The sequence below is a fragment of the Acipenser ruthenus genome, chromosome 2 (genome assembly GCF_902713425.1).
Source record: "Acipenser ruthenus chromosome 2, fAciRut3.2 maternal haplotype, whole genome shotgun sequence".
In the NCBI taxonomy this organism is placed as follows: domain Eukaryota; kingdom Metazoa; phylum Chordata; class Actinopteri; order Acipenseriformes; family Acipenseridae; genus Acipenser; species Acipenser ruthenus.
The window spans coordinates 78,504,224-78,526,591 of NC_081190.1; the positions used below are offsets into that span (position 1 = coordinate 78,504,224).

The 22,368-nt window shown below is 38.6% G+C and overlaps 1 protein-coding gene across 1 annotated transcript; it reads left to right on the forward strand.

Annotated features, from left to right (window-relative positions):
- Window positions 1-615: 615 nt before the first annotated feature.
- On the forward strand, window positions 616-21,054 carry LOC117409462 (nuclear cap-binding protein subunit 1). The gene is made up of 23 exons (XM_034015569.3): window positions 616-785; window positions 1,657-1,745; window positions 2,075-2,175; window positions 2,451-2,607; window positions 4,817-4,924; window positions 5,435-5,556; window positions 6,155-6,224; window positions 6,581-6,796; window positions 9,952-10,049; window positions 13,185-13,248; window positions 13,701-13,811; window positions 13,925-13,989; window positions 16,300-16,362; window positions 16,542-16,616; window positions 16,813-16,916; window positions 17,224-17,346; window positions 17,649-17,751; window positions 17,881-17,974; window positions 18,403-18,506; window positions 18,988-19,105; window positions 19,250-19,387; window positions 19,883-19,996; window positions 20,393-21,054. Exons 1-23 carry the CDS (start codon window positions 752-754, stop codon window positions 20,504-20,506), a joined length of 2,385 nt encoding a protein of 794 aa, XP_033871460.1. The 5' UTR covers window positions 616-751; the 3' UTR covers window positions 20,507-21,054.
- The last annotated feature ends 1,314 nt before the right edge of the window (window positions 21,055-22,368 follow it).

Consider the following 22,368-nt stretch of genomic DNA (forward strand, 5'->3'; position numbering starts at 1 on the left):
TTTTCTGTCAGTGAAATTTCACTGGTAAACAAAATCCTAAGCAGAAACAGCTTGTTTATAAATTAAACGGCACGGTAATGTTGGAAACATTACGACATTCTGTCTGTCTACTTGTATATGCATGGTCATAAGAGTTTGAAATCAGAAAACTGTGCACAGTCCCAAATGAAATAAGAAAACAGCTAGGTATCGAAGTATAAACCTACAACCCAACATGACTAATTTATGCAATGTCTCCCATATTACAATTTATTTAAACGAGGAGTACTTATTAAAAATGAATGTCATCCAAAATACATATTTTTCTCAGGATGTATTATTTGGCCAGTCAAAATCCAATTATTCAAAACAAATTATTGACATCGTATGTTTAAGTAATCATTTTAAAAATACGCACTAAATAAGTGTGCATTTAAAGTACAGTTATCATACGTATCAGAAAATAAACCCGTTAATTATATTTAACTTTGAATGCATTTAGATTTCTAGCTATCATTTTACAATAAATAAAATAAAATAAACCTGACTGTGTTTATCACAGTAACAGCTCCGGGTGAACATAAATATGTGACGGACGCTCTGTGACCGCGGAAACACTTAAAATAAGGGTTACACGACCCGGACATTGTTATATTGAATCTCAGCGCCATATTGCGGCGTTTAAGATAGTGTGGACGAGCTGCTGTTTCCAAAGCAGGAGAGAGGCTTACACTATATAAACCTTATTTACATCTGTAGCTAAAATAAGAAAATGTCCAGGCGGAGGCACAGTGATGAGAATGATGGTAGGGGTCGATTTCTACTAAATGTTACTAATATTACCTGCATGTTAGAATAGGCACAGCGATTGTAGCACACCGTGTTGAACTTACTTGACAGTAGTAGACCACAAGAAGGATAGACCAGCTCAAACTAAAAAACAAAAAAGCGTTTGATTGCTAGGATATTCATTGTAGGGGTTCAGAGTTGCTGTTTTTTTTTTTTTTTTTTTTTTTTTTAAACACATGAATAGATTTGCCTCGTAACGATGCTGAAAATCACAATGATTTCTGTATTTATTTGAATTAATATTTATAGGTAAATTAAGTTCGATGCACTTATATTTCCACAGAAAAGACATAACTAAATGATGTGACCCATTTGCGTAGCTTCATAACATAAACCACTAAACATAACACAAAACGGTGAATTTGTTACTGGTTAAATATGGGCACAATTCTGTCTAGGTAAACTAAAAGTACCATACATAGCACCATACGCGGTAAGGCAGTTTAATTTCAGTGCGATTGCATATGTGTAATATACAACCACCTGCACTGACATTGTAGAGGGATTCCTTGAAAAAACAGCTGTCCCATATGACAACTATAGAAGACTATTGTGCAGTGACACGCAATGGGATTTGTAACCGCTTCAAAAATGCATTTGATTTGATTGTTTCAGGGATTCAGATTGCAGTGAAAATTCTGTGATCTAGCCTTATAACATGTTATGTGACTGCAAGTGTAAATGTTAGACTCACTTTGGCAGAGTTTGAGATGGTCCTTTCCTAGAAGCTGCACATTATTTTCTTGGTTTACGCAGATTGATTTGTCTTTGCCCCTGTAACACGTTTGAATGTTACTGACATTTCACTAACTGCCTTCCATTCTCAAGGAGGACAGCCTCACAAAAGAAGGAGGACATCAGAACCCATTGAAATTGAAGACCGATTGGAATCCTTGATATGCAGAGTTGGGGAAAAGGTAATGTTGGTTTTAAAATTAATCTCTTTGTTTTATTAGTACGTTGCTAAAATAATAAAAAATAAAAGTAATCAAACTGTCCTTGTGAAATGTACCATAATGTAGAATCTGTCTCCCGGCAAAGATATTTTGTTATGGTTATTTAATCAGTTAGCTAAGATTACCTGAATTAAAGTCATAACTCTTGTTTAAGCAAGGCAGTTACACACTAGAAGCATCTGGAGATAGAGGAAAATTCTATTTGTAGCCTTGTAACGTCTTTGTAACAACGTCTAATGTATACTCTTTTGTTTATCACCTAGCTTACCATGTACATGATCTCTTTTTAGAGTACTTCATCTTTGGAAAGCAATTTAGAAGGCCTGGCTGGGGTTTTGGAGGCTGACCTTCCGAATTACAAGAATAAAATCCTCCGGATCCTCTGTACTGTGTAAGTGTAAGACACTCGCATATTTAAATCTTATTTTAAGACCCTCGATTAACTTCTGTACCCACTGTTTAATTTGCACAGCTTCCTTAAATAGTGTCTGAAGTTACAACACTATAGCCCTCCTCTCTGTTCCCAGTCCCAGTGCATTCTGTGTCAGACTGTGCCCTTTTTCAGTGGAAATTTAACACCACACAGAAAACCAGGTACCTTACTAACTGAGCAAAAGCAGAATGTAAACCAGCTATTGGAAACAACACTGTGTGCTGTCTCCACAGGGCCCGGCTATTACCAGAGAAGCTCACTGTGTATTCAACGTTGGTGGGGCTGCTGAATGCTAGGAACTATAACTTCGGAGGGGAGTTTGTGGAATCCATGATTCGACAGCTGAAAGAGACCTTGAAATCAAACTTGTATGATGAAGCTTTGTATCTTGTAAGTATAAATGCCGGCAGAGACAAGGTGTCAAGGGCCCTGCAAATTACAGACTTATTATTAGAGTAGGCAGAGCCCAAGAGTGGTCCGGGTGTGAGTAATGTTGTAAATGAGGAGCACATATGCTTTTGAAGGGGATATGGTGGTGGCATACTGCACAGATCAATGTTCTTTGGCCTTGCATGAGGTGGATGTCGGGAATTTGTACTGTTTGCCAGTCCTTCACAGTAACGCAGACATTGAGAGTGCAGGATGTGAGCGAGCTGTAGAGCAGTGCGCACTTTTCAGCAAGTACTGCTGGGTTAGCCAGTGCCACTTTATTTTGTTAGTGTCTGGTAACATCAAAGTAAGATGGAAGCCACGCTGTACTGGTAATGTGAGATTTATTGGCTAGCATATAAAGATTAGGATAATTAATGGTTCAGAGATTATATATATATATATATATATATATATAGTACTGTGCAAAAGTTTTAGGCAGGTGTGAAAAAATGCTGTAAAGTAAGAATGCTTTCAAAAATAGACATGTTAATAGATTATATTTATCAATTAACTAAATGCAAAGTGAGTGAACAGAAGACAAATCTAAATCAAATCCATATTTGGTGTGACCACCCTTTGCCTTCAAAACAGCATCAATTCTTCTAGGTACACTTGCACAAAGTCAGGGATTTTGTAGGCATATAGTCAGGTGTATGATTAAACAATTATACCAAACAGGTGCTAATGATCATCAATTCAATATGTAGGTTGAAACACAATCATTAACTGAAACAGAAACAGCTGTGTAGGAGGAATAAAACTGGGTGAGGAACAGCCAAACTCAGCTAACAAGGTGAGGTTGCTGAAGACAGTTTACTGTCAAAAGTCATACACCATGGCAAGACTGAGCACAGCAACAAGACACAAGGTAGTTATACTGCATCAGCAAGGTCTCTCCCATGCAGAAATTTCAAGGCAGACAGGGGTTTCCAGATGTGCTGTCCAAGCTCTTTTGAAGAAGCACAAAGAAACGGGCAACGCTGAGGACCGTAGACGCAGTGGTCGGCCAAGGAAACTTACTGCAGCAGATGAAAGACACATCATGTTTAGTTCCCTTCGCAATCGGAAGATGTCCAGCAGTGCCATCAGCTCAGAATTGGCAGAAAACAGTGGGACCCTGGTACACCCATCTACTGTCCGGAGAAGTCTGGTCAGAAGTGGCCTTCATGGAAGACTTGCGGCCAAAAAGACATACCTCCGACGTGGAAACAAGGCCAAGCGACTCAACTATGCACGAAAACACAGGAACTGGGGTGCAGAGAAATGGCAGCAGGTGCTCTGGACTGATGAGTCAAAATTTGACTCATCAAAATATTTGGCTGTAGCAGAAGGCAGTTTGTTCGCCGAAGGGCTGGAGAACGGTACACGAATGAGTGGCTGCAGGCAACAGTGAAGCATGGTGGAGGTTCCTTGCAAGTTTGGGGCTGCATTTCTGCAAATGGAGTTGGGGATTTGGTCAGTATTAATGGTCTCCTCAATGCTGAGAAGTACAGGCAGATACTTCTCCATCATGCAATATCATCAGGGAGGCATCTGATTGGCCCCAAATTTATTCTGCAGCATGACAACGACCCCAAACATACAGCAAAAGTCATTAAGAACTATCTTCAGCGTAAAGAAGAACAAGGAGTCCTGGAAGTGATGGTATGGCCCCCACAGAGCCCTGATCTCAACATCATCGAGTCTGTCTGGGATTACATGAAGAGAGAGAAGCAACTGAGGCTGCCTAAATCCACAGAAGAACTGTGGTTAGTTCTCCAAGATGTTTGGGCCAACCTACCTGCCGAGCTCCTTCAAAAACTGTGTGCAAGTGTACCTAGAAGAATTGATGCTGTTTTGAAGGCAAAGGGTGGTCACACCAAATATTGATTTGATGTAGATTTTTCTTCTGTTCACTCACTTTGCATTTTGTTAATTGATAAATATAAACTATAAACATGTCTATTTTTGAAAGCATTCTTACTTTACAGCATTTTTTCACACCTGCCTAAAACTTTTGCACAGTACTGTGTGTGTGTGTGTGTGTGTGTGTGTGTATATATATATATATATATATATATATATATATATATATATATATATATAATATATATATATAAAATAAATGAATGAATTATAATTTGAGAGAGAGAAGTCAAAATTAATGATTACTCCTTCTCTCTTGCAGGTTCGCTTCCTAAGCGATCTGGTTAATTGTCATGTGATTGCTGCTCCATCAATGGTGGCGATGTTTGAAAACTTTATCAGTGTTGTTCAAGAGCAGGATGGACCCCAGGTAGGTTACATTGAGTCTGACCCCAGGCAGGTTACATTGAGTTTTCTATTGCTGTCAGGTGAATTTCAATCTGAGGGACTACACATTGAATTGGTTATGAGTTGCTAGGTTTGATTGTAGTGTCATAAATATTTTTCAGTGGAGTGCTGGCATTAGTACTATTCTATTTCAAGAAGTATTTATGTTTCATTATACATGGTGTTTTTTAAAATTATTTAATGGTGTCTCAAGTATATTTAGATTTATTCCTAATGATGGACCCCAATATTTAAGGAAGATTGCTGTTTTTTTCATTTATTGAATTAAACTGGTACTATAGAGATGTACTGTCTCTTAGTCATCCTGAAACACCAATCCCGTTTCTTCCTATAAGTCAGTTGCTTTGGCTCTTAAACTTCTTAACTGCACCTAGAAGGCTAAGTAAGAATATGTTCAGTGATTCCTATGCAACCTATGTAGCACTTGTCTCCAGGCAAGTGCAGCCAGTAAAGGTGTGCCCTTGTATGCCAGGTGCGCTGTGACTGGTATGTGTATGCAGTGCTGTCCTCTCTGCCCTGGGTGGGGAAGGAGCTCTACGAGAAGAAGGACGTAGAAATGGAACGGATTCTAAACCAGATTGAAAGTTATCTGAAGTAAGTAACTTTCACTCTGTTTTGTTTCCTGTTGTGACTGAGTATGCACTTGCATGTTTACCAGTAGAAGCAACAAGCATGTTTCCTTTCCCATGGTGGACTATATTGTCAAAACAGCTAAACAAGTATGCTTTTTATGGTATTTATTTAAATGTTATGAATACTTAGGAAGAAACTCCAGTTCTAGATTAATTAATTCATTTCAGTTTTTTGTATACAGATCTAAAACTATGGGTTAGTATAACTTATAATTTACTGTTAAGTTTAACTGGGATATTACTCTGACTAGAGAATGTGTAACACATATTGCTGTGTCATGATACAAAACTGCAAGTGATTTCTGTTGTATGAGAAATCACATCTCCCATAGACAAAGAATGGCATCACTGTACGAGTGATTCAGTTCAAAAGCTAATAAAAATGACCTGAAATTCAGTTACAATATCACACCCTCAGTGCCAGCTGTAAAAAAACAAAACAATCTGGGACATTTTTACAGTCCTGAAAAGAACTAATGCACTCGACCTAGTTGATTTATCATAAGAACATGCAATATTTATAAATGCAGGCTTGTATCAACATGAATATTATTTTTCAGGAGGCGGCAAAAGATACATGTGCCAATGTTGCAGGTCTGGACTGCTGAAAAACCACATCCACAGGAGGAGGTAATAATTGCAACTACTTGCCATGTATATATATCAAATATAATATTTTTTTGTATTGGATGTTTACTTTAAAGTTTGCTAAAAGTCAAGGCCATCTCACTTGGCTCTTTCAGTTAACTGCAGAACTATTTTCAAACCAGGTCCTTTCTAAATATTTATTTGGCCCTGCTGATCAGCTGAATGATTTAAGGACCTGCTTGAACCTCTTAGAAGTCTTGTACTTAAATGGACTAAACTGGTTTCTGGAGAACATGTAGATCATGGTGATCTACTTTAGTTTTTTTTATAGTACTGAAGCCTTGTAGTGTGGTGGCTATATCCTTGTTACTGATTTTCTTGTGTTTTTCCCTGTGCAGTACCTGGACTGCCTGTTTGCGCAGGTACAGAAGATGAAAAAGGATCGCTGGCAGGAGAGGCACATCCTTAGACCATACATCGCCTTCGACAGTGTTCTGTGTGAGGCGCTGCAGCACAACCTGCCCCCGTTTACTCCACCTCCCCACTCCGAGGACGCTGTCTATCCAATGCCCAAGGTCATCTTCAGGATGTTTGACTATACAGATGCGCCAGAGGTGAGGTGAACTAGGGGTGTATACAGGTGATCCAAACCTTTAATGTGTTTGCAGCTGTTTTGTATATCTCAATGTAATACTTCAAACATTTGTTTTTATTTTAATTACCTTAGCTTTTTTTATTTTTTTTTAACTGGCAACTTTAAATTGTCTATAATTAAGGCTACGATTTTGTCACGTGAATTTGAAAAAAAGTCGGTGAAATCTTGGAAATGGATGTAAGAACACTTGATTAGGCGTTTCCTTTATTTCTTTTAAAAATTGCAGAATGTCATGCACTGAAAATACAAATCTGCAAGTATCTGTAAATTGTTTGGTTTTGTGTGCATTCAGCATTTATGTCTAGCTATGTAGGTCAGCGAATGAGCTAGAAGCAAGCATGTAAATCGGTGACAGCTAAAATACAAAAACACATTGTGAGTGAACTGTTTTCTGTCGAGACAGAAGAACAAATGCATCAGAGATGTGGGTAAGTGTTGTATGGGTTATTTTCTTTAATTTTAATTTGAGAGGCATTGCGGCAAGTGGCTTGGGCCGCCGGTTATTTCGCACCCTAGTTCAGTTTACTGGAACCTGCTCTTCCTTTCCTGTCTGTTACACTGGGACTTTTCCCTCTGCTTTCTTCATAGTGCTGCCACCTTGCAACCAACCATGAAATCGGCTACACTCTAGGTCAGGGGACTCCAACCCTGGTCCTGGAGAGCTACAGAGTCTTCTGATTTTCGTTTCAACCAAGCTCTCGGTTACTTAATTGAATCAATTATTGGCTTAATTACTCAAGATCTGGAACACATGTTAATTAGCCATTGATGATGTAAAGGCACTTGTAAAACCTGCATGATTGGAGCGGTCCAGGACCAGGGTTGGAGATCCCTGCTCTAGGCTCCACTTAAAAGCTTTTTGCTTTGAAAGTACAAAAAATGAAGTTGTGTATTCAAATGGATTTCTGAATGTCAGGTGTTTACTTTTTGAAGACTTCATGGGACTTGTTAATTTTAGATTTATATGGCCGAAGAAGGTGGGGGTAGAGGTGATAACTCTGTGACTTAACCATGTTGTGAAACAAAAATGTCTGCACACAAAGGGTAATTGCTACCTTTGTTCCATTACAACATTTTCACAATTTTCTTTTTAATGAAAATGTTTCTTTAAAGGAGTTCATATTGCATAACTTCAAGTAAGCAAAAAAAAAGGGCAAAAGTTCAGCGAAACTCTTAAAATGGAGCTTTAGGATATGGTTTTATGCCTAAATAAATATGATCTTGGAGCAGTATTTGATGTGTGCAAATTCTTGTATTTGGATTTTAATGAGCTAGTGCCTTGACTGAAGAAAGGCAAACAATTTACTAATAATTAGTGTATACAGACATGTGGTTGCAGCGATGACGTCACAGGCCAGGAAGAAGCAACACAAAAACAATGAATGGGCCGGTGAAACTGAACGCAACGACGCTCAGCGTTTTATTAAATAAACAAACAAAAGATTTAAACAAACAACAAACAAAAAGGCGTGTTGGACAAACAAATAAGTATCGTGCTGGTGTAAACAAGCACTCTTAGCAGTTATTTAAGTTTTGTTTTCTGTCTCCGCTCTCACTCCTAATACACTCTCCCTGATGGTAGAGAGCTGCAGGTTTATATACAGTGACCATCTCTCGATTTAGCGTGACAGTCACCTAGCTAAATAAATCACTAGCTGATCAGTCACGCATCCTTACAAGGTTTTAAAAATATAAAACAATAACAAATACTCGGCGCTTTTATCTGCGCCGCAAACAATAATACAAATATATATAGGGGCGGGACACTCTGCCACAAGACACTATCTTGTTTTGATATTAATTACAGTTTGTCAGATATTGATCATTCAGTTTCACTTCTAACTTGCTAAAAACTACAGCAATGGTAACAGTCCATGTTAAATGATGCTATGCAATTTAATTAGCCCTTTAAAAAAGTGCTGACATTTTTAGCTAATTAACTTGCGTCAGTTGATCCACTCCAAGTTAGAACTTTTATTAATTGGCTACATACAGGGTTTGAAATTTGCATTTTGTTCTGCCTGACCAGGATTTGATTCCACTTTACAAAAATACAAGTTGTTTAGTAAAAACTTGCCTTTCTTACACCTCTTGGTTTCTGTAAATTATTACATTAGGTTAGACTAAAGGCTGCGGTTCAGCACAAAATAACAGGTACATGCTCACATTCTAGCAAGTGCAAGCAATGCTTTGTAAAAGTGATGCATGTTTCCAGGGCCGGATCAACACACAGACAAACTAGGCAGCTGCCTAGGGCCCAAAGTCATGGGGGGGGCCAAAACTAAGTGTGGTGTGTTTCTTTTTTTTTTTTTTTTTTTTTCTTTATATACTCGTGCTGTATTCGTGTCGTTTGCTTCGCTCCTAGTCTGCATAGCCCTTAAGTCTAGATCATTGGCATAGCTGTTAGCCATTTGCAAAAATCTTGATCCGTCACCAGCACCCACCGCCCCCCCCAAAACCAAATCTAGTGGTCTGGGTTAAGGTTTTATCAATCCCAAGGTTTTTCAGCAGGGGTCTCACTGGTGTGAGCACTTAGGGGTTGACATGTGTGGTTTGTAGATATAAACTCTGGGCTATAGCAACTTCAGATGTAATAGTTTTACCATATTACTGATTTATATACAGGTACCCAAAGCTGACCTTGCTGTTGTCAGCTGTTGGCTACAAGACTGCTATCGATGCTGCTTCAAAAGTCTCGTCCGGCATCATTGTTGGTACTGGGAATGGGAGTGGCAGTATTCTGAAATACCACAGTCATTGCGGGCAGACTTTTCTCTGCCTTTTTTCAGTCTTGTAATTTGTTTTTTATATGGACTTTTTTTTGCGTTTTTTTTTTTTTGCATTGATTTATTGTCACATGTACTGATATCTGCTCATAATAATAAAGAGAACCGGACTGTCGTGCTGTTGTGCGTTTTCATTGCATTGCGTTACTCTACCGGCGCGCTGTCTAAAGCAGGCTCTAACATTGCGAGTGGAAGGTGGTGGGGCATTTTGATGAATAGATGGTAAAAATATTCATCAAATGATTCTAAGAATTGTTGCACTATTGGCCAGTGAGCTCCAGAAATGACTGGCTGAATATGTGATGGATATAAACCTGCTTTTCTCCAGGGCCCTGTCATGCCTGGCAGCCACTCGGTCGAGAGGTTTGTAATAGAGGAGAACCTTCATTGCATCATCAAGTCCCACTGGAGGGAAAGGAAAACCTGGTAAGCAAATTCATTGTACTTGGGTTAATTATGGGCATAAAGGGTATGTTTTACTCAAATTGCATTCGAAGGTTGCTAGATTAGTTGGTCTGTACGTGTCATCCTATTGCATGACACTGAACAAGACAGACACTTCTAAAAACTCCACTTGCTGTTACACTTGGAGATATGGGATAGCATTGTACTTAACTTGCTGCTTTTTAGCTTGGAGTCTGGAGGCCACAATAATTGTAGATACTGTTTTTATTATATATGGTTGGATCTGAATTGCACATATTATGTATGACATGCTTATAATACTCTTCAATGTAAACTAGGGCAAGGCATTACTGTTTTAGAAAGCAGCAGTGAGATGTTTAAGAATGGGAGTTCACAAAAACACATCTGGACATCCATTTGCTCTACAAGCACAATACTAATCTATATTCCTACAAATTAACTTAATCTTAGTCGCCTCTCTCATCTGATTGCTCAATGTTGTGGCAGCAACCAGTGACTGTAGAAGCTGAGCCCCATTTCCTGCCCACTTAAACTTATTTAACCGTAATTTAAACTGTACTTGTTTTAAAAACTTGCACACACTCCAATGCAAACCTTTAACGTTCTGATTAACTAAGAACTATTTGCATATTAAAAGAAATGAAAAAGCAACATCACACACAATGTCGCAATGATTTTTAGATCAGAAAACAATAGAAATGTCTTTCACATCTGGACAATACTGTTGTAATTGCTCGAAGACAGTTCTTCAAATGCCTATCGCTGAGAAATGTGAAGTTTTGATTTGATAATCCCCATCGACAAATACAATCTCGCAGACAAGTTGATCCAAAGCTGGTCAGCATCAACAAGGGCAGCAGTGTGGAGTAGTGGTTAGGGCTCTGGACTCTTGACCGGAGAATTGTGGGTTCAATCCCTGGTAGGGGACACTGCTGCTGTACCGTTGAGCAAGGTACTTTACCTAGATTGCTCCAGTAAAAACCCAACTGTATAAATGGGTAATTGTATGTAAAAATAATGTGATATCTTGTAACAATTGTAAGTCGCCCTGGATAAGGGCGTCTGCTAAGAAATAAATAATAATAATAATAACAGTTAACAACTCTAGAGTAGGACCTCCACACCTTGTTACCTCTTGGTGTTTAACATTCAGAATGTTATTGTGCTGCAGTTCTATCAGTTCTTCCTGGAAGTTAGCTTTGGTTACATCAAAACAGCTTTGACATCAGCATAAAACTGATTCTCGACAAATCCTAGTACTAGCGCAGGTGGTTTCATGTCGGCCTCCACTGTGGTATTGAGATCCTGTCCTTAACTTGTAGCACAGGTTTTCCTGGGGCATTATGCAGTGGCGTCAAAATAAATGTGCAATCTCGCTTTAAGCTGGGCAATCAATCCTTTTTCTTTTCCAACTGTGGAAGGTGTGCCTTCAGCAGTCAAACAGACTTCAAGTCAACATTTCTACCTGTTCCTTCAAAAAACGTCATCAGTTGCTTGTAAATATCCTCTCTCCACTTTTGGCCAGGAAGGGGCAGTAATGTAAGCATTTCCTCCACACATTTTTCACCATTGTGAAAACGCACTCTAACAATTAACTGTGCCGTGTCTGAACGATGTGTGGACTAGTCTAGTGCTAGACAGAAATATTCAGTATTTTCCAGACCATTGCACAGCTGAGTAAACAAGTTTTCATATTTAAGTTTCCTCGTGTCCAACAGTTGAGTCTGACACTTGTAACCTAGAGATGTGTTGAACAATTTAGTTTTAAGAGTCTATAAACCGTGACTTGCTACAATCTAGGAAACACTTCTTTCATTAGTTCTCCAGCCGTAAAGCTTCAGTAACATTATCACTTGTATGAGCACGAAACTATATTGTTCATGAAAACTTTCAAGAAGTTTATGCACCTTGTCTTTTCTCTGCTCGATTCCAAATTGGGCATGAATCACCAAAGTCGAGGTGACGGTTTCATAATGGCGTTGCAAGATGGCCTTCTTTAACACAGCAATAGTCTTCTGGCACAGCAGACACTGATTTTCCCCACTAAAAACAAATTCCAATTCCCAGTTAGGATTGAATACGTTTGTTCATCCCTGATTTTGTGTTTTGGTTGCCATTTATTTTCTCCTTTACATCAACTGCATTTCAACGTTTACCGTTAACCTCAGACTATTTCTGTGCACTCTCGATAACATTGCTTCATCCCTAGGGGCTCCCGAGTGGCGCATCCAGTAAAGGCGCTCCTCGCAGGATGTGCCCTATAGCCTGGAGATCGCAGGTTCGAATCCAGGCTATGTCACAGCTGACCGTGACCGAGAGTTCCTAGGGGGCGGCGCACAATTGGCTGAGCGCTGCCCGGGTAGGGAGGGCTTAGGTCGGCAGGGGAATCCACGGCTCACCGAGCATCAGCGACCCCTGTGGCCGATAGGGCGCCTGTGGCTCTGCAGCGGAGCCGCCAGATCTGTGTTGTCCTCCGGCACTATAGGTCTGGTAGCATTGCTGTGGATCTGCAGTGCGAAAAATGACGGCTTGGAAGGAGCACGTTTCGGAGGACGCGTGTTTCAGCCTCCGTTTCCTGAGTCGGCGGGGGGGTTGCGAGCGGTGAGCCGGGGATACAGATAATAATTGGGCATGCTAAATTGGGGTGAAAACCGGGGTAAAAATAATTGCTGACGACTAAATTAAAAAAAAAAAAAAAAAACATTGCTTCATCCCGCCCTTAAAGTCAAAGAGCTTGAGGCTGACAATCAGTGGCCTGTTTTTTCAAGCGCTATCCTCTTCATTGGTAGGAAAATAGTAGGTTTTAGCATACAGTATTTATGAATAACATAGTTTCATGATACAAAAAATGACTCTTGTTTGTTTACTGCACATGGAAAGACTTGTGTGTCACAGACTAAGGGGGTTGCATGTTGAGTAGGCTGGCTGTAAGAACTACAAAATCTCAATATACAACTGTTTGTTTTCTTACTAGTACATTGGGTGGATAAGAACCATGAGTAACTTTCATTTGCATTAAACTATTGTGTTGCCCTTGACCCTCCAATATGGATCTTAACTATGACTATTTGATAATTGTGATTTTTTACTGTATTATGTAAAAACTGAATTTTGATCCTTTTTGTTTAATTTTAGTGCTGCTCAGCTGCTTAGCTACCCTGGAAAAAACAAGATTCCACTCAACTACCACATCGTGGAGGTACGTAAATTAGAAATTCATCTACAGAATATCGCTCTTACACGGGGGGGGGGGGGGGGGGGGCTTGTTGCCTTCAAATTACATACTGTTAAATATCTGAGGTGCTGTAGATGCCTGTTTATCAAGCAGACAGGAATGTTGCAACAGTACTGAATGCTCTTGTATAAATGCATCCTCTACTTAATGTGACATTTTTATATGAGCAATTTTATTTTTGTGGTGGTTGCAGACATAGAAAGTCTAATTGCTGGGCCTGCACTTCCTGGAATTGCATGTTCCTTATTAAACGGGACATATGAAGATTATTTTCACATGCGATTTTAAATTTAACAGATTATATAGTGATCACTGTGGTGTGGTGTGTGTTTTTTTTTTTTTTTTTTTTGAGCTTCTATTTGTAGGACTAAATAGATCTAGCACTTTTATAAATGGCCATTTAAATTGTTGTACAGGTGATTTTTGGAGAACTGTTCCAGCTGCCACAGCCTCCGCACATCGATGTCATGTACACCACGCTGCTGATTGAGCTCTGCAAGCTGCAGCCTGGCTCTTTGCCACAAGTCGTATCCTTTTTATGTTTGTACTCTATCTTATTGTAAATGACTGCATTGGTATGGTATCTTCTGTTTTGTAAGCGTTGTATACTTGAAAATGACCCTTAATTTGAAATTGCCAGCTCGCCCAAGCTACAGAGATGATGTATATGCGTCTGGATACAATGAACACAACTTGTATAGATAGGTATGTTTCTTTATCTTGTATACCATTTTGAAATTAAATCTCAAATCATTTGCCAGCAATATCCCACAAATCTGTTATAAAGGGCTTTACCCTTTTCAGGCCACACATATATATATATATATATATATATATATATATATATATATATATATATATATATATATATATATATATACACACAGTACTGTGCAAAAGTTTTAGGCAGGTGTGAAAAAATGCTGTAAAGTAAGAATGCTTTCAAAAATAGACATGTTTAATAGATTATATTTATCAATTAACTAAATGCAAAGTGAGTGAACAGAAGACAAATCTAAATCAAATCCATATTTGGTGTGACCACCCTTTGCCTTCAAAACAGCATCAATTCTTCTAGGTACACTTGCACAAAGTCAGGGATTTTGTAGGCATATAGTCAGGTGTATGATTAAACAATTATACCAAACAGGTGCTAATGATCATCAATTCAATATGTAGGTTGAAACACAATCATTAACTGAAACAAACAGCTGTGTAGGAGGAATAAAATCCATATTTGGTGTGACCACCCTTTGCCTTCAAAACAGCATCAATTCTTCTAGGTACACTTGCACGCAGTTTTTGAAGGAACTCGGCAGGTAGGTTGGCCCAAACATCTTGGAGAACTAACCACAGTTCTTCTGTGGATTTAGGTAGCCTCAGTTGCTTCTCTCTCTTCATGTAATCCCAGACAGACTCGATGATGTTGAGATCAGGGCTCTGTGGGGGCCGTACCATCACTTCCAGGACTCCTTGTTCTTCTTTACGCTGAAGATAGTTCTTAATGACTTTCGCTGTATGTTTGGGGTCGTTGTCATGCTGCAGAATAAATTTGGGGCCAATCAGATGCCTCCCTGGTGGTATTGCATGATGGATAAGTATCTGCCTGTACTTCTCAGCATTGAGGAGACCATTAATTCTGACCAAATCCCCAACTCCATTTGCAGAAATGCAGCCCCAAACTTGCAAGGAACCTCCACCATGCTTCACTGTTGCCTGCAGACACTCATTCGTGTACCGCTCTCCAGCCCTTCAGTGAACAAACTGCCTTCTGCTACAGCCAAATATTTCAAATTTTGATTCATCAGTCCAGAGCACCTGCTGCCATTTTTCTGCACCCCAGTTCCTGTGTTTTCGTGCATAGTTGAGTCGCTTGGCCTTGTTTCCACGTCGGAGGTATGGCTTTTTGGGCACAAGTCTTCCATGAAGGCCACTTCTGACCAGACTTCTCCGGACAGTAGATGGGTGTACCAGGGTCCCACTGTTTTCTGCCAATTCTGAGCTGATGGCACTGCTGGACATCTTCCGATTGCGAAGGGAAGTAAGCATGATGTGTCTTTCATCTGCTGCAGTAAGTTTCCTTGGCCGACCACTGCGTCTACCGCCCTCAACGTTGCCCGTTTCTTTGTGCTTCTTCAAAAGAGCTTGGACAGCACATCTGGAAACCCCTGTCTGCCTTGAAATTTCTGCCTGGGAGAGACCTTGCTGATGCAGTATAACTACCTTGTGTCTTGTTGCTGTGCTCAGTCTTGCCATGGTGTATGACTTTTGACAGTAAACTGTCTTCAGCAACCTCACCTTGTTAGCTGAGTTTGGCTGTTCCTCACCCAGTTTTATTCCTCCTACACAGCTGTTTCTGTTTCAGTTAATGATTGTGTTTCAACCTACATATTGAATTGATGATCATGAGCACCTGTTTGGTATAATTGTTTAATCATACACCTGACTATATGCCTACAAAATCCCTGACTTTGTGCAAGTGTACCTAGAAGAATTGATGCTGTTTTGAAGGCAAAGGGTGGTCACACCAAATATGGATTTGATTTAGATTTTTCTTCTGTTCACTCACTTTGCATTTAGTTAATTGATAAATATAATCTATTAACATGTCTATTTTTGAAAGCATTCTTACTTTACAGCATTTTTTCACACCTGCCTAAAACTTTTGCACAGTACTATATATATATATATATATATATATATATATATATATATATATATATATATATAACATTTTACAATAATATGCAGCAAACGGTAAAATAAACAATATGAAGATGCCTGAACATTTGCTGTCTCTTGAATGTGTGTTTATATTAATCCACAGAGGGTGTACTGTATGTATATCCTGTAGATGCCTTCTGTACGTATGTTAATTCGATATGGCCATTCCTTGACAAGTTCAGTCACATATGTTTGTGCGGTGGGGGGGTATAGGTGTGGTTTTCCAAATGTGCTTTTAAGGGGTTTCCAACCTGTACTTAATGGAACCTTTTTTTTCTCATCCCTTTCTAGGTTTCTCAACTGGTTTTCTCATCATTTAAGCAACTTCCAATTTCGATGGAGTTGGGATGACTGGTAAGAGCTTTCATAGCCCTTTTTATTGGTGCTTGTCCTAATTCTTGATGATGCATGTAATGCAGGGCGTTTTTTTTGTTAGTGTTTTTTGTGGAGAAAATGGGGAAACATGAGCTATATTATCTGTATAAATGTAACTGAGTTCTAAATTTTAAACTGTTATGTTCTGGTGTTTCTAGGTCTGACTGCTTGACACAGGACCTTGATAAGCCCAAACCAAAGTTTGTGAAAGAGGTGTTGGAGAAATCCATGAGGTAATTGATCAAGTATAGTTTTGTCAAGTTTGTCATTTTTTGAAGTTTTTTTTTTATTATTACTAAATGTACTAGAGTAGTTTTAGGTCATTGCAAATGCCCATGACTAACTTCATTCAAAAAGTCTGAAATAAAAGCTGTTCTATGTATTGGCATTCAAAATGTAAATATATGTAATTTTTTTGTGTTTTTACAGGCTTTCTTATCATCAAAGGATTGTGGACATTGTACCGGCTAACTTCTCAGCATTGATACCAGCAAACCCCATTTTCGTATATAAATATATGGATGAAAGTAGCAGTAAGTATGATCCTAGTTTTAATTCAAGATTCCAGAAACTGTTTGGGTTTATTTTCTTTAATGAAAAAATTCTATTGCACGGAAGTTCATACTGATAAACATTTTTTTTTTTTGGAGGTGTGTCCTATGCTAAAACAAATTAAGCTTGTTCTGTAGCACTGTGTTTGCAGGCTAGCCTCATACGCCAACACCTATGCACCACATTGTGTGCTGCAGGACAGATTTACAAAGTACATGGAGCAGGGTCTAATTACATAAATATAGTAGCTTTTCTGATTTACTTTCCATTCTCCCACGTTTACCTTAGGTTCCCTGCCAGGCTACCCTGTCACGATCGCAATCAGCAATGCAATTATAAACAGATCCTCGAACGACGAGATCCTGACAATCCTGAAAGATGTTCCCAACCCCAACCAGGAGGATGATGATGGTCAGTCTGATTGGATTATTTGTGATTTTGATTCATTAAAATCTTTCGGCTGGTGTGTGTTGTGTTTTTTTTTTTGTTTTTTTTTTGTGCACGCACTAGAGACTGAAGTAGTTGCATTGCCCCACAGTGAAGGGAAAGCACAGGCAATGTGTGTTTTCAAATCTGGAGGGATCGCCCTTTCATAGGGTGGTGGAAAAGTTTACTCCATTGTCCTCGAGAATGCTTGCAGTTGTCCCAGTATCTAGTGTGCTGGAATGGTTTTATAATTCAAGTTAAAAGCGGTCTTGTGTTCCCTGTGATAGATGAAGGCGACAGTTTCAATCCTCTGAAGATTGATGTGTTCCTGCAGACGCTGCTTCACATGGCTGCAAAGTCTTTTAGCCACTCCTTCAGTGCTCTGGCCAAGTAAGTGTTTCATGCAATACAAAGGTGTAGCTTAAAAACTATGTTGCTAATATTACTTCATTCATTTAAAAGATAAATTACTAGCAGATATAACTTTATAAATCTTTCTTTCTCTCCTCCAATCCGCAGATTTCATGAGGTGCTGAAAAGCTTGACTGACAGCGATGAAGGCAAGCTGCACATCCTTAGGGTGGTGTATGAAGCCTGGAGAAATCATCCTCAGGTAACTAAGCTGGGTATTGTTTAAACATTTTGTTTGGAACAGTCCTAATTCTAAATGTATTAATACATGTGTTTCTTGAGCTAAGGGGACTCAAAAGACTGAATTGTGGAAACCCTTGTTTTTATATTGAAATTGAAACCTATTTTGAGTCTCTTCCATATTTTATATATCTGAACTGGCTGCATAAACATATGCTTTTTTGCTTTTTTTTATTCCCAAAAACAAGATGCTTTAGACTGAACTGCATTCTACATATATAGTAAATCGGCTACATACTGTATTTCGTGACTTGCGCTATAAAAAGCAGATGATATATACGTTTGTGAAATGTATATGTAGCACATTATAAAATAAAATTACATGGGAAGTCATACGTTGTAGCAAAGCATAGCCTACAAGAAATGAGTTATGATCTTTTTCTCCATCAGATGATATCTGTATTGATTGACAAGATGATCAGAACTCAGATTGTTGACTGTGCAGCGGTGGCAAACTGGATCTTCTCTCCAGACATGGCCCACGATTTCACCAGGTAAGTGTAGTAGGGCAATGTATAAGCAAAAGAAGGCTGTGTACTTTTTATTTGTTAAAAATAAATAAGATCATTGAATCACAGCTTGGTGGGTGTGTGTTTTGGTTTATTTATTTTATTTTTTTTCCTGATTGTCAATTGCTAGTTTGATATACCCTTATTAAATAATCAAGTTGTTCTCTACAGATTTTTTTCTGTAGCATTATACTTTAAACTTAGCCAGTCAACTTTTCTGTAACATTGGTTTTATGGGGAAAAAGTCTGAAATTTACCTCCATGAGCAGTCATTTTATCATTGTATCTGATTGATTTGATTGTGTGTATTGCAAGAAACTGAACTTTATAGAACCGCTGCAGGTATAGCAGTTTGTAGTGTTGGGTGTTTATTTTTTATTTGCCCCCCCCCCTTTCCTCAAGTGTGTCTGTTTGGATCATGCAATCCAGAGTAGCCATTGACCCACAAATATGTGTTTTTATGCAGGTTTTATGTTTGGGAAATCCTGCACTCCACTGTTCGTAAAATGAACAAACATGTGCAGAAGATACAGAAAGAGCTGGAGACTGCCAAGGAGAAACTGGAAAAACAGCACAGCAGAAAGGTAAAAGACAAAAGCCTTATTTATTTGTGTGTGGTTTGCCAAGTGTTTTTTAGTATTGTGTTTGGCAGTTGCTCCTGTCTTTCAGGCGGTTGGTCTTGTGTAGATCACTCCGAATTAAGGGTCATCTTGTTTCTTCCTTTTCAGAAGGACAGTGGTGACGAAGAAGAGGACAAGAACAGCGATGAAGAGGACGGGCTGTTGGAAGAACAAATTGAACGTCTGCAGGAGAAAGTGGAGTCTGCTCAGAGTGAACAGAAAAACCTTTTCCTGGTCATCTTCCAGGTAGGGTTTGTTTGTTTGTTTGGGGGGCTGCATGCATAAACTGCACCCTTAAAACATTAAATCCATCTGTAATCAATTAATATAAGTTGGAGAGGGAAATAATTAGTGGGGGTTTTTTTGTTTGTTTGTTTGTTTTACTGCCAGCTTGTTTTGTTTGACTGTACTGTTGAGAATTAAATGTCCTTTCATTTTTTTTTTAAATTAGCATCTTGTCTCAATCCTCTTCTGTTTTATTTTCATTGTATTAACTAATGTTCAAGAGACAAGTTAGTTAGCACCAAGTAGGCTGTGTGTGTGTGTGTGTGTGTGTGTGTGTGTGTGTGTGTGGATCTTTTCTCCCCGGATAAACCTTGATTTTTTTTTTTTTCCAAGTTATCCACCTATCACGTGTGGATCATTTGCTGAAATGTCAGTGGCACTTAAATGGGTGCCAAGGTGATCACTTTGTTTTCATTATTCCTTTGCTGAAGTCTTGTTTTTTTGTTCCCTTGACAGCGCTTTATCATGATGCTCACAGAGCACTTGGTGCGTTGTGAAACCGGAGGGGTTGACTTCAACACACCCTGGTACAAGAACTGCATTGAGAGGCTGCAGCAGATCTTCCTAATGGTACTTCAGCCTTCCTATTCTGTTTGTAATCCAGAGCTTCCAAGCTAGCTTCATCATTTTATAAACATGCAGCTGTTAACAAAATTAAACCATTTAAACTTAGGATTTAATTGTGTTTTGTTTAACTATTCTGTGTTAAGACACTGCCCCCCATTTAGTAAGAAACAACATGCGTGCGTGGTTAAATGTAACAGCTTTATTCTATAAACTTGTGGTTCCCCTCCAGACAAAGTTGAATATATAATATGCTTATAGTTCAGTGTTAATCTGTGATTGTTTATCTGGATCTATCTTTGACGGTCACAGTATAGAAAAGTAGGATTGTCTCCCTAACGCACTGAAATGAAACCCTGATGAATTCCTTAGTTCTTGAGAGAATCCTTGTTTTCCCTACAGCATCACCAGACTATCCAGCAGTACATGGTCACATTGGAGAACCTGCTGTTTACAGCTGAGCTTGACCACCACATCCTGGCTGTTTACCAGCAGTTCTGCGCTCTGCAGATGTAAAGACCATTTTCACGATGACAGGAGCCTGGAGATTGAAGGGTGTCTTGTGTGAACAGAGACTTGGCATTTCTTGCATCAAGATTCCCATTTGAGAGGAGCCTTTTATTTTACTTTTTTTATTTCCCCCCATTTCAGGGTCACTTGTCATTTGCAGACCTCTTTTCTAATATTTGTTTTGTTTTAAAGAAGAAATTAAATGGCTGGCATAAAACATTTAAATGAGCAAGGCTATGCTTAGAAGGAACAATGTGGACATTTCATATATTTTTTTTTTGGGGGGGGGGGGGCTTGATTCTCTACCATTTTTTTTTTTGATGGTGAAACACTTCCAAGAACTCATCTATTAATGTTTGTTAGACTCCCATAGTTTTAACTTTTGAACTTATTCAACTACAAGAAGCTAATTATTGTCTTAAGTGAGTTCAAAAATATGTGTTTGCTATGAAGTTGGATATGTTGATGCTAAAAAGAAAATCTAGCCAAACTGGAAGGAATCCAGAACAACCAACTAATATTTTAATAAACAATACACTGTACAATCTGAAGAATGTGTGTGTGTGTGACAGTAGTATTAAACGGTTGAATTGGAAGCATGGCCTACACTTTTAAACACACATAAACCTGAAAAGAGAGTGAACATTTGGATGAAATACACTGGTATATAATTACCTTTTTTAGAGTTGTGTGTCTGTTCTATTTCTTTTTTTGTAGTTTTAGGGTGGGTTGGGGGAATTGCATAATTGACCTTTCCCTTTTTAAAGCAACTTCTACACTTGCAGGTCCACCGCAAGCCATTACAAAACAAGTTAGTTAAATGGAAGCTCTCCATAATGTACATTCAGCCATTTACTTCTTTTCCAGACACTTGATGGAGATGTTTTACGGCATGCCTTCATGGGTGTGTACAGTGTGTGTGTGTGTGTGTGACTAACAAAGTTGTGTGTACTTCACTGCCTTTCACATATTGTGTACCCTCTACGGCTCCTACATGAGTCCATTTTTGACTGCACATATTCTGACCCAGCACACCACCTCTACCTTCAACCACACATTCCAGTGACAGTGGCATATATCTTATCCAAATTATAAAAAAAAAAAAAAAAAGAAACTTGCATCTAAAGCCTTTTGAAGTACAGACTTTGATATTTGTTAAATAGCTTGGGGGCAAATATGGTACTGACCTTGCCTGACCTCAAACCTAATTTTGCTGTTATTTAATGTTCAGACTTTTGAAGATAATTTCACAGCTGTATTCTATGATTCTCACTGGATTTTTTTTTTTTTTTTTTTAATATTTTGAGGGACATTTATTTGTATGTCTAGTCAAATCATTAATATTTTTATATGATTTCCTCTCATAGTCCATATTTCTTATACTATATGTTCCAGCCATATTTAAAAAAAAAAAAAAAAAAAAAATACATACTTCTCTTATGCTGATTTTTAGATATATTATACTACTTGTATTCCAAATGTACATTTTCTTCAATTTACAAACCATTATATTGGTAGTCTTTATTTCCTTTTACAGTGCACGAAACACCAGTGTGTGTTATCTGGAGAGCCACTTATCCAATTATGAAGAAACCTAGTATTAACATTATAAACTGAGAGATTCTGAGGAGAAACAGAGCTTTGGAGAGGGGTGTATGTTACTGAACTGTTCATTTTAAAACTCTAGTTTAAACCAAAAGAAACAAAATATTACATTTCAAGTCAGCAATCGCAAGTTTCTCTGCCTTTTGAAAATCATGTTACATGTGACATAGTGGCAGCCAATTTCTATTACAATATGCATGTAATTTAAGGGCATGTCTTCCGTGTGCAGTACATCACATTCAGTGTGGCTATACTACATCAAA

Excerpts from the sequence above, each read along its gene's own strand:
- LOC117409462 (XM_034015569.3), top strand. The coding sequence starts at position 752 with ATGTCCAGGCGGAGGCACAGTGATGAGAATGATG. Across the intron at positions 17,347-17,648 it reads CAACCAGGAGGATGATGATG|ATGAAGGCGACAGTTTCAAT; the intron begins GTCAGTCTGATT and ends TCCCTGTGATAG. Across the intron at positions 18,507-18,987 it reads ATGGCCCACGATTTCACCAG|GTTTTATGTTTGGGAAATCC; the intron begins GTAAGTGTAGTA and ends GTTTTTATGCAG.